The 12,540-nt window shown below is 47.8% G+C and overlaps 1 protein-coding gene across 13 annotated transcripts in view; it reads left to right on the top strand.

Annotated features, from left to right (window-relative positions):
- LOC114782569 (membrane-associated guanylate kinase, WW and PDZ domain-containing protein 1-like) overlaps positions 1 to 12,540 on the top strand; it is a 59,250-nt gene that overhangs the window by 37,521 nt on the left and 9,189 nt on the right. For 7 of the 13 annotated variants that reach the window (XM_028968403.1, XM_028968402.1, XM_028968399.1 and 4 more), the window contains 10 exons: positions 270 to 480; positions 749 to 831; positions 1,472 to 1,507; positions 2,370 to 2,427; positions 2,760 to 2,845; positions 3,260 to 3,379; positions 3,894 to 4,079; positions 4,179 to 4,802; positions 10,954 to 10,985; positions 11,636 to 11,855. In XM_028968403.1, coding sequence (XP_028824236.1) covers positions 270 to 480; positions 749 to 831; positions 1,472 to 1,507; positions 2,370 to 2,427; positions 2,760 to 2,845; positions 3,260 to 3,379; positions 3,894 to 4,079; positions 4,179 to 4,802; positions 10,954 to 10,985; positions 11,636 to 11,855 — 1,656 coding nt within the window. The remainder of the gene's footprint in view (positions 1 to 269; positions 481 to 748; positions 832 to 1,471; positions 1,508 to 2,369; positions 2,428 to 2,759; positions 2,846 to 3,259; positions 3,380 to 3,893; positions 4,080 to 4,178; positions 4,803 to 10,953; positions 10,986 to 11,635; positions 11,856 to 12,540) is intronic. The other 6 variants (XM_028968404.1, XM_028968401.1, XM_028968398.1 and 3 more) reach the window with 5 other exon arrangements.

Below are 12,540 nucleotides of genomic sequence, written 5' to 3'. Positions count from 1 at the left end.
TTCAACTTCCTGGCCAGTAAATAAACGTGGAGCAAAATGCTAAATTAGTCTTAAAATACCTGGTCTCTTCATATTTAATGGACTAAGTGAGTTTCTTCATGTGTTCTCAATATAAAGAGTGAATTATAGGTGATTATGTTTGCCTGGAACAATCCACTGTGTCTTTGTTCTGGAGTGGGCAGGAAATGGGTGGAGCTGTTAATGAACATTTCCAGGTGGAGGTGTGAGGACCACCCCCTGACCCATTCTCGGTCCGCCCCTCCCTGCAGGAGACTCCAGTGAAGCCGACGAGCACACGTCCGTGCGACCCAACGCCTCCCGCGACAACGCGCTCTACAACAGCACCCCGCCACCAACCACGGACGGCCCTCAGCAGACCCACACGCATCTCCTGCACCCTCCTGAAGAGGACCAGCTCGGACCTCTTCCTGAGAACTGGGAGATGGCCTACACCGAGAACGGCGAGGTCTACTTCATAGAGTACGTGCTCTTCGCTCCTTTTGCTCTCAGCGTGTAAAATGTTCCCTCTTTTCTTAGGAAAGGTGGAGCATTTACGTTTTTTTTTTTACCCTGGTAAGATCTTCAGTTTCAGCCTGAGCACTGAATCTGGTGCCCTCGGTCGAATCCAAGCTTCTCGTTTATTGTCGTCGAGAGCGAGAGTCGGGTCTTGGTTTTCACGTGGCACTAAAGATAAAATAAAATCCCAGGGTGCGTTTTTTTGTAACTCAACTCTTCCGTTTCTTCTCAGCCACAACACAAAGACCACATCCTGGATTGACCCCCGGTGCCTGGAAAAACCTCAGAAACCTTTGGAAGAATGTGAAGATGATGGTATGGACATGCAGTTTTTCTACATGTTTGCACGTATATCCATATTTTCTTTTTTGGGGACGTACCTGCAAATAGGGCTGTTTTTATCTTTTTATCTATCTTAGCATTTCTTTGTTGGGTTCGTTGAATTGTAGCTTTATTCATCATAAAATCTCAAAGCCATGTCATATTTAAACTTATTTTTTTCCTAAATTGTGGTGTAAGTGATCGTGCTAAATCTAGTTGAGGTGTTTTTAAAGGGACCTGCAGGGGTCTCTCTTGAGCTGCGGCTGTGTGATCGGTGTAGTGATTTTCTCCTCCTGTACGCTGCGCTGGAGCCCCAAATCCTGCAGGAGGAGCCTGGTTCTTCACACCATCCGTCATAAATAAGCCATACCGCCATCCTGCATGGGCTGCTGGGCCGACGTGATTCGTCAACGCAGCCTTTTCCCCTCTTGTGTCTGTTCTGAATAGTTATTGTTCATTAAGCAGGTTCTAGTCATCTCTCCACATCGCTTTTTTTTTCTCCACCCCTTGTGCGTTGGCTTTGTTCTAATTCTCTTCGAATTCTAACCAAATCACCGATCTTTCGTTTCCCACTCGCCCTTCATCCTGCCGTCTGGTTCTTTCTCTTTCTCTCTGCAAACTGTCCCTGGAGAAGAAGGGGTCCACACTGAGGAGCTGGACAGTGAGCTAGGTAGGCCATTCTGCCCTGGGAAACACACACACACACACACACACACACACACACACACACACACACACGCTGCTCTGTCCCCGTGGCAGCTGGTTATGTGGAAATGCTTCGCCGTGTGTTGTGTGGACCTCATTATGAATCCGGCGTCTTGTTATTTCTGCTTTACCGAAGACATTAGTGGATGTGAGTCCGGTGCACGTGGTCCGCCGCGGCTTTAATGGCCAATTTGTCACCAGACTGCTGCGACTTCCCCGCGAGGGCGGGCCGGAGGGACCCCCGGGTGATAAGTGTGAAGTCGTCGACGGCGCTTCCATTTCAAAGCAGCTCCTCCGTCCAGCAGAGGTGCTAATGAGGGAGGAGAAACATCTAAAAGCCCATTTACCTTCGCTCATCATTCTTCACCAGTTAGATGAACCTATGTGGCTGGTGTTGCTCAGATGGAGCGTCTCTTCTCCTCGTTTCTTCATTTCTGCCCGTTTTCCTGCCGCCTTCTACAGACTTATTTCCCTAACTGACGTCCTGGGACCTGGAAGGACATTTACTGCCGCTCACAGGCAATGTGGTCCTGAATTCCACGCCTCTACATATTCTCCGTACATTCCTGTTGGAAAGTAGACGTGGAGTTTTGTGAAATCCCCGTAGAGTTCAGGGGCTCATTATCTCTGCTCTCCGGAGCTCCGTCCGGGGTGTGTTTGGAGAGGAGGACGGATGAAACATCTCGCTCGTCTCCCCGTCTGCCGCCGGATTGACACGGACACCGGCGTCTGACGGGCGAGACAATAGAAGTTTAATTGGAGCCCGGCGCGGAGAACAAAGCCTCCAGCCCGCGACTGACGGCCAGCATCTCCTCTTCCTTCCACAGAGCTGCCGGCCGGCTGGGAGAAGATCGACGATCCCATGTACGGCGTTTATTACGTGGAGTAAGTCCTTCTCTTATTAATAGCTTGACCCGCCGCATCTTTTAATATCTGTTCCTGCCATTTCCTTTCTGAATACGGCCACCATCAATCTCAACCTGGGCTTCCTGCCACAGAGCCTTTAGTAGCTGCGGGTTCCATGCGGGCCCGCAGTGGAACCGGGTTCTCCTCCGCGCCACTCGGCCCGCTGCCAGCAAGGCTGCCAAAGCGCGTGTACGACCATTTATCACCGTCTCCATGCGTCTTTCTTCTCTCCTCCTGCTCTTCCATCTTGTTCTCCTTCTGCTGCTTCCCTTACCCCCCCATCTCTCTCTCTCTCTCTCTCTCTCTCTCAGCCACATCAACAGGAAAACTCAGTACGAGAATCCCATCCTGGAGGCCAAGCGCATGAAGCAGCTGGAGCAGCCGCAGTCGGCCGAAGGTGAGCGCTTTCGTCTGTCACGTGGTCTATCATTTCATCGTAACATGCTGCTCTCCATCATTAATCAGGTTTTTTTTTTTTTTACAATCGACACGTGCTCGATATGAAAAGCTCGATTTTAAAGGTGAAGAGTGTGCATGTTGGATCCACGTGGTGAAGATTTATGTCGGCTGCAGCCGGAACGCAGGAGCCGGTGTGGGTTTCAGCGAGCTCAGCTTAATTTGTGCTGGTCCGGATAGCCTCTTGACTTTTTTTCCCCGCTTTGAAGCTCAATATGCAGAATTTTATTCTTCCATCGATTTATTCCGGGCGCTGATGCTGCGCATTAAAAGCACGTTAAACATGACGCAGTATTTCTCCGTCCGAGCGCTTATCAAGTCCCAAACGCAGGAATGCTGCACCTTTACCTTTCAGAATGGATCGAGGAGCAATCGTCCAGCGGAGAGCCGCTGGCCAGCTACGCCACGAACCACCAGGAGACGTACAGGGACCCTCCGTCCGGGCCCCCGCTGTTACCTTCCATGGTGCCTAAACGTACGTACCCTCCACCCCGTCTCCAATTGGGGACTTTCTCATCTAGACTCTTCCATCTCCCTCCTTCCTCTGGCCTTTTATCTGCACCCTCCTCTCCTGTTGTCTCGTCTGGGCTCCCATGTGCCGCCTCGGCCTGTCAGTTACGCGCTGAATAAAACATCGGCGATGTAGTTAACACAGGGGGCCAGTGCCTGACTCGCACTTCTAATGCAGAGAGAGTCGCCATTATCGGCCCGCCACTTGCACCAATCACCGCAGGACTGGAGCGCACGTCCATCTGCACACTCCCTCAACCCGCACACGTGAGATATGCACAGGCATCATGGGTAGAGCGCCACGGCTTCTCCTCGAATCGCGCTCATCATGCATGACCTTGAAAGCCCGGAAGCCTCGTCTGAAGACTGTCAAGCCTCAGCAGTCCAGCATGGTGGATCTGCTGCTGCTTCACAGCCTTTCCAGGTTCCCTGCGCCCGTGGCCGTTAACCCCGCATGTTTGTTTGTGCCCACGGCCCAGGCGGGAAGCCCTTCTTCACGCGCAACCCGGCCGAGCTCAGCGGCACCTTCATCAACACCAAGCTGAAGAAGAGCCGACGCGGCTTCGGCTTCACGGTGGTGGGAGGCGACGAGCCGGACGAGTTCCTGCAGATCAAGAGCCTGGTCCTGGATGGGCCCGCCGCCCTGGACGGGAAGATGGAGACGGGTACACGGCCCTCTCTACTGTCACGTGTTGCGCGGCACACGCCAGCGCCAGTGGCATGATACTCTGGTGACGCTGTCTCTGTTCTCCTGCCCCCTGCAGGTGACGTGATTGTCAGCGTCAATGACATTTGTGTTCTGGGCTACACCCACGCCCAGGTGGTGAAGATCTTCCAGTCCATTCCCATCGGCTCCATGGTGGACCTGGAGCTGTGTCGGGGCTACCCACTGCCATTTGACCCCGACGACCCCAACACCAGTCTGGTGACTTCGGTCGCCATCCTGGACAAGGAGCCCATCATCGTGAATGGACAGGAGAGCTACGACTCGCCGCCCAGTCACGGCAGCCAGAACGCCAGTGTGACCAACGGCGTGAAGGAGCCGCGGCCCTACAGCCCCTCAGCAGAGGCGACCTCTGACAGCTCCCTCGGTTACCCTAGCGATGTGGTGACGCTGGCCTCGTCCATCGCCACGCAGCCCGAGCTCATCACCGTCCACATGGAGAAAGGAGACAAGGGCTTCGGTTTCACTATAGCCGACAGCCTGTCGGGTGGAGGACAGCGGGTGAAGCAGATTGTGGATTACCCTCGCTGTCGGGGTCTGAAGGAGGGTGACATCATTGTGGAGGTGAACAAGAGAAACGTGCAGAACCTGACGCACAACCAGGTGGTGGACATGCTGAGCAAATGCCCCAAAGGCACAGAGGTCACCATGTTGGTGCAGAGAGGTGGGTTCAACCACAATGTCCCCATCAGAGAAGACACACACACAGACACACAGAAGAGAAAGGAGAGAGAAGGTGGCAGTTGGAGTTGAGTGAGCGTGACAAGTGAGGGTAGATAGATACAGGTGGACTCCATAGATACAGCCTAGGTGGACACCACACTTCAGGTCTCATGAATATGGAGCTTCGCCATCCGTCAAGCCTCGCTGGCTGCTGGTTTTTAGACTCTTGGAAGGAAGCGTCATTTCCACCTGAAGTCTCAGAGCTGTAGAGTTATGTGATGAATTGAAAGCCCTCAGATCCAATACGCTTGACTGTTAGTCATGTTTAGTGAAGTGAACATGAAGTGGTTGTCATTGTGATACACAGCAGCACAGCACACGGTGACACAATGAAATTTGTCCTCTGCATTTAACCCGTCACCCTGAGTGAGCAGTGGGCAGCCATGACAGGCGCCCGGGGAGCAGTGTGTGGGGACGGTGCTTTGCTCAGTGGCATCTTGGCAGGTCGGGATTCGAACCAGCAACCTTCTGGGGGCCGCTTCCTTAACGAGGCCACCACTGTTGTTTATCAGCCCTACAATCAGTAGTTACAGGGACAGTCCCCCCCTGGAGACACTCAGGGTTACGTGTCTTGCTCAGGGACACGATGGTACCCACTAGGCTACTACCACCATAATTACTCCTTCTGCACTTATCGCTGCTCTTCGTGTCACACACACACACACACACATGCACCATCTCAACTACAATCCACACTCCCCGTCCCACAACCTCTTATTATAACTCAACAGTGACAAGCCATTTCACAGTCAGCCATTTAGTGCTCTTTACCGGGAGCCGGAGGATGAGTCTCCTCCTCTTCTTCTGTCCCTGTCCATGTGTGGATCCTCGTTACAACACTGACTAATGCACTAATGTGTTTGGGTGGAACTCGGGAAGAAAGCTGTTCCCTCTTTCGGCTTTTCCTTTCTCCTCGTCTCCTCGTGTGTGTTTTGTGTAGGTGGAAGTGACTGTTCTCCTTTTCTTCCTGTTTCGGGGACTGTGGCGTCAGCTGTTCCTGTGCTGATCTGGCCTGAATTCTTTATCACCTCCATAAATTGTGCCCATTCCCATCAGCCCCGGTCAGGTTGCAGGCCTCCAGTGAGGCAATGGCGGCTCCTCTGGGGAGTGGTGGAGCGGGTGTAAGACGCTGTTGGTGACTGTGGAGATGGAGGCTCAGACATAGCTGCCGGTTTTGGGAAAGCTGGAGCAGGCAGACAGGAAGTGGTGGTTTGGGTGAACTCTAGATGTCCTGCTAGATATGCTAATGATCTGGTGTTCTTATTGCCAAATGTTTAGCGCTGATAAAAGGCCTGATGGCATTGACTGGCCCTTTGGCTGGACCATTATGGGATTGTTATTGTCCCGAGGAACGCCGGTGCGTTTATGGACAATTTGTTAAAATAAGGCCGTTCTGTCCAAAAAAACGCTTTAATCAATTTCTCCAGAGGACACAAACAAACAGGCAAGAAGGTGAGTGTCAGTAACAAGAAGAATTGATTTCTTTATTTTGCTGAACTGGCTGGAGGCTGTAATCGAGACACCCTGCAAGCTGCTGGCAAAGAGAACGTGTCTGTATGTAGACAGTTACACACAGCTTACTAGCAACATAAAGACTCTTTTATATGTTTATTAGTGAGCTGTCCGTAACTGTTTACATACTGACTCTTATACGTTTATTAGTAAGCTATCTGTAACTGTCTACATACAGACTCTTTATACATTTATTAGTAAGCTATGTGTAACTGTCTACATACAGACTCTTCTATACGTTTATTAGTAAGCTATGTGTAGCTGTCTACATACAGACTCTTTATACATTTATTAGTAAGCTATGTGTAACTGTCTACATACAGACTCTTTATACATTTATTAGTAAGCTATGTGTAACTGTCTACATACAGACTCTTTTATACATTTATTAGTAAGCTATGTGTAACTGTCTACATACAGACTCTTTATACATTTATTAGTAAGCTATGAGTAACTGTCTACATACAGACTCTTTATACATTTATTAGTAAGCTATGTGTAACTGTCTACATACAGACTCTTTATACATTTATTAGTAAGCTATGTGTAACTGTCTAGATACAGACTCTTTTATACGTTTATTAGTAAGCTATGTGTAACTGTCTAGATACAGACTCTTTATACATTTATTAGTAAGCTATGTGTAACTGTCTAGATACAGACTCTTTATACATTTATTAGTAAGCTATGTGTAACTGTCTAGATACAGACTCTTTTATACGTTTATTAGTAAGCTATGTGTAACTGTCTACATACAGACTCTTCTATACGTTTATTAGTAAGCTATGTGTAACTGTCTACATACAGACTCTTCTATACATTTATTAGTAAGCTATGTGTAACTGTCTAGATACAGACTCTTCTATACGTTTATTAGTAAGCTATGAGTAACTGTCTACATACAGACTCTTTATACATTTATTAGTAAGCTATGTGTAACTGTCTACATACAGACTCTTTATACATTTATTAGTAAGCTATGTGTAACTGTCTAGATACAGACTCTTTTATACGTTTATTAGTAAGCTATGTGTAACTGTCTAGATACAGACTCTTCTATACGTTTATTAGTAAGCTATGAGTAACTGTCTACATACAGACTCTTTATACATTTATTAGTAAGCTATGTGTAACTGTCTACATACAGACTCTTCTATACTTTTATTAGTAAGCTATGAGTAACTGTCTAGATACAGACTCTTCTATACGTTTATTAGTAAGCTATGTGTAACTGTCTAGATACAGACTCTTCTATACGTTTATTAGTAAGCTATGAGTAACTGTCTAGATACAGACTCTTCTATACGTTTATTAGTAAGCTATGAGTAACTGTCTAGATACAGACTCTTCTATACGTTTATTAGTAAGCTATGTGTAACTGTCTAGATACAGACTCTTCTATACATTTATTAGTAAGCTATGTGTAACTGTCTACATACAGACTCTTCTATACGTTTATTAGTAAGCTATGTGTAACTGTCTACATACAGACTCTTCTATACGTTTATTAGTAAGCTATCTGTAACTGTCTACATACAGACTCTTTATACATTTATTAGTAAGCTATGTGTAACTGTCTAGATACAGACTCTTTTATACGTTTATTAGTAAGCTATGTGTAACTGTCTAGATACAGACTCTTCTATACGTTTATTAGTAAGCTATGAGTAACTGTCTACATACAGACTCTTTATACATTTATTAGTAAGCTATGTGTAACTGTCTACATACAGACTCTTCTATACTTTTATTAGTAAGCTATGAGTAACTGTCTAGATACAGACTCTTTTATACATTTATTAGTAAGCTATGTGTAACTGTCTAGATACAGACTCTTCTATACGTTTATTAGTAAGCTATGAGTAACTGTCTAGATACAGACTCTTCTATACGTTTATTAGTAAGCTATGTGTAACTGTCTAGATACAGACTCTTCTATACGTTTATTAGTAAGCTATGTGTAACTGTCTACATACAGACTCTTCTATACGTTTATTAGTAAGCTATCTGTAACTGTCTACATACAGACTCTTTTATACATTTATTAGTAAGCTATGTGTAACTGTCTAGATACAGACTCTTTTATACATTTTTTAATCAGTTAAATGTATAAAAGAGTCCGTATATAGACCGTTGGTTTACATTTTGGTTTACATTTAAGATCCTTTATTTAATAATGAACACATGTTGTTGTTCATAATGCAAAACCATAAAGATAAGATACAATATAACATCTAACATAATGCCAAACGGGTATCTAATATTATTATACAGTTTCATATTAATGTCCAGCTATATTCAATATTTTTTCAAGGCAGATGGGCGAAAAGCGCACACACACACACACACACCACACACACACACACACACACACACTCTCAACATACCTGGCCATTAATAGACAGGAGTCAGTGGGCTCACAGTCAGCACACCACACCTCTACAAGAGGCCGAATCAGAAGTGTGTCCCTGTAGACCAGAGGGTCGCCAGGCGGTGTCTGTCACTCCCCTTGCACGGCTGCAGTTGCCAGGAGACCGTCTGGTGTTCTCGTGGCATGTCCGCGGTGACAGATGGGCTGGACTGTTGGAAACTGTTCTCCTGAGCCCAAACGCTCCTGTCCTTTTTACCTCATAATCTTCTCATTAATGTCCTCCGTTTAGAGTCCAGTGTGCTTCGGCCCCAAGAGCCCGTCTCTGGCCCGCTGTCTCACGTCGCTTTGTTGGAAGACGCTTCTTTTTCTCTTAATTTTGAGCAGATTGGTTTCATCAGTGAAGTCCGGCTCTGGCTCGTGTTTATTTTTCCCAACATTGCTCTGAAAGGGCCTTCGACCAGATCTGGTCAGAAGTTGCCAGAGGGGAAGAAAGTGGAATGGCTGGGTTTATAAAAGAAGATTGAAGGACTGGGCTGCTGGAGCTGAGCTCACCAGATTGTGTTCCTGTATTAACACAAAGGTTCATTTTTCAGCAGCTTTTTTCTGCTCGAGACAATTCACTGTCATTCTTCTCACTTGTGCTGTTGCCCAGGGGATGAGAAGATCTTGACCCCATCCTGAAGTTGGGTGCGGATGGGTGTTGGGTGTGAATAAACATAGAAGAACGTTGGAGGTCATTTGTTGCTGTGAAAGCAGGAGAGAGGGAACACATTGAGGTTAGCGAGATTAAACGCTGGGACCATTTCTATTTCTGAGTCTGTGTGGGACCCAGCAGTTTGGTTTTTGCAGTTGCTGCTTGACACAACACCTGAATGCACTGATATTTATTTCAGTAGCAGTGAGGAGGTTGGTGGTGGTTGTATGTAAATGTTGGTTATATGTATATGTTGGTGGTGGTTGTTAGTTGTATGAAGATGTAGATGTTTTTGGTGGTTGTATGTAGATGTTGGTGGTGGTTCTTAGTTGTACATAGATGTAGATGTTGTTGGTGGTTGTATGTAGATGTAGATGTTGTTGGTGGTTGTATGTAGATGTAGATGTTGGTGGTGGTTATTAGTTGTTTGAAGATGTAGATGTTGGTTGTATGTAGATGCTGGTTATATGTAGATGTTGGTGATATTTGTTAGTTGTATGTAGATGTAGATGTTGTTGGTGGTTCTATGTAGATGTAGATGTTGGTGGTGGTTATTAGTTGTTTGAAGATGTAGATGTTGGTTGTATGTAGATGTTGGTTATATGTAGATGTTGGTGATATTTGTTAGTTGTATGTAGATGTAGATGTTGTTGGTGGTTGTATGTAGATGTAGATGTTGGAGGTGGTTATTAGTTGTTTGAAGATGTAGATGTTGGTGGTGGTTATTAGTTGTTTGTAGATGTAGATGTTGGTTATATGTAGATGTTGGTGATATTTGTTAGTTGTATGTAGATGTAGATGTTGTTGGTGGTTGTATGTAGATGTAGATGTTGGTGGTGGTTATTCGTTGTTTGAAGATGTAGATGTTGGTTGTATGTAGATGTTGGTTATATGTAGATGTTGGTGATGGTTGTTAGTTGTACGCAGATGTAGATGTTTTTGGTGGTTGTATGTAAGTAGAGCCCTGTTGTCATGATCCTGTGTTTCTGTGTTTCATGTAAAGATGGTTGATGCTGGAATGATAAAAGATGGTAGAAAGGCAGGCAGGCATAGGAGGGAGGGATGTGGGAAGCGAGGATAGGAGGGTGCAGAGCGAGCGAGAGAGAGAGAGAGAGAGAGAGAGAGAGAGAGAGAGGACGTGCAGGAGACGAGAGAAGCCAGCGCTGCCTCTAGATGCAGGAGGTTTGGACGGACGTGCGGCGCGGCACTAGCGACTCGGCGCTGGAAGATGGTTTCAGTAAGAGGGGAACTGACGGTTGCCTATAATTTAATGTTCAGTATCTTGGACTCCTTCTCTATGGGTAATAGCTGAGTGGCTGCCTTGTTCTCTCTCTCTCTCTCTCTCTCTCTCTCTTGCTGCCTTATTTATGTACACACACACACACACACACACACAGTCTGTGCATTTGTGGCAGTTTGAGGGTCTCTGTGGACAGCGGCCACCTCTGAATGGGGATGAAGTGTGTGGATTATTAAGGCACGTCACTAATTAATTCCCTCTGTTCTTCTGTACAGGGGTGGCTCCTGCGAAGAAGAGCCCCAAGCTGGTGAGTACCATCACTCTGTTGTTTCTGGGTTATTTTTGGTGCAGGTCGTGTCCTGCTGTGCCTCGGCGTGGTGGACGCTTTGATGCCCAGCTGGTGGAGTTTTAATGGGGGCTGATGGGAGGGCAGCGCTGGGGCTGCGACCGCGAGAACAACTTGATGTTGTCGCTTGTTACATGACCACCTATTAAGTTTGTGTGGGTTGTCTGCAGGGACCAGGCCTGGTGTGTGTGTGTGTGTGTGTGTGTGTGTGGTTTGAAGATGCAGGAGTGCATTGCAGTGAAAGGTTCTTTTCCTGGTTGTTGATGGTCTGCTGGTGTCCATACTGAGGTGATGTTGCTGTAGCCCATGATGGGACGCCATCATTTCACACCACGTCTTCTGCTCCAGGACCACAGGGACTTTGGAAAGTGCTGTAATTAAGCTGTGGGATTTTCACACGGAATGGGTGACTTGGAATGGCTTTGATTAAAGTGGCATCTGCTCGGGCACGACTGGATAAATCCTTGTTGCTTGTTGGACGCTGAGCGGTCCAGTGAGACGAACCCAGGAGGACTAATTCCAGGGACAAGTCCGGGGAACGGTGGGCATGAACGAATGGAAGCGTGTTTGTCCGTGTCTGATTCCTCTTCTCCCCCGGTTCCTCCACACAGCAGCAGTTGGAGCGGAAGGACAGCCAGGGCAGCTCTCAGCACAGCGCGTCCAGCCAGCGCAGCGTCCACGCCGACTCTCCCCTCCACGCCCCCGAGCCGGCCGCCCCGCCCGCCCCGGCCCAGCCCCTCCCCCAGGACCCGGCAGCGGACGGCACCATCCAGAAGAAGCCCGATCCCTTCAAGATCTGGGCGCAGTCCAGGAGCATGTATGAAAGTAGGCGTAAGTAGTATGTCTTTGGTGGAGGACGCTTGTTGCTGCTGGGTGGGCGTGGCCGCTTGTCTCTTCTGGAAGAGACATCTGTCGCTGATTCTTCCTGCTGGTGTGTGGAGCTGCAGGTGTCGGCTCTGATGGCCGCCGTTCTGTTTCTAACCGGCCCGTTTTAATGGTGGGACTGCAGGTCTGGAGATAAGCGAGGCTCTTCATTTCTCCTCATGGTCCTGCTTTCATCACTGCCTTTCATTCTTCAAGCACCTTGGAGCAGCATCCCCCGTCGCTCGCTGGATGGAGACCACGTCTCTGAGTAGCGTGAAGCCGTCCCAGCAGGGTAATGGAGATGGAATGATGCCTGCTCCCCCACCGGCAGCCATTTTGTAGCATTTTTGGAGGCGCGCTTCCTCCCTCCCGGTCATCTGATACCGTGGGCGAGGCAGGAAGAGTAATGACTGCCGAGCACCTGCTTCATGGTCAGAAGGTGGTGCAGATCCGAGCGGAGTTCTCACAACGAGGGCTTGTAAGCGACTTTCATGTTCGTCTCATTGCGGCTTTGTGAACATGAGCGCTGTGCCCGTCCACAGGCCACGGCATCTCTCATTGGCTGGTCAGGTGTGAGGAGCAGTGTCTGGACTGAGAAGGAGGACATAGGACGTGTCCAGGCCGCTGCCGGAATGCTCCTCTCTCTTTTCCT

The sequence above is a fragment of the Denticeps clupeoides genome, unplaced genomic scaffold (assembly GCF_900700375.1).
Source record: "Denticeps clupeoides unplaced genomic scaffold, fDenClu1.1, whole genome shotgun sequence".
Lineage (NCBI taxonomy): Eukaryota > Metazoa > Chordata > Actinopteri > Clupeiformes > Denticipitidae > Denticeps > Denticeps clupeoides.
This window is presented reverse-complemented; position numbering and strand designations above follow the sequence as displayed.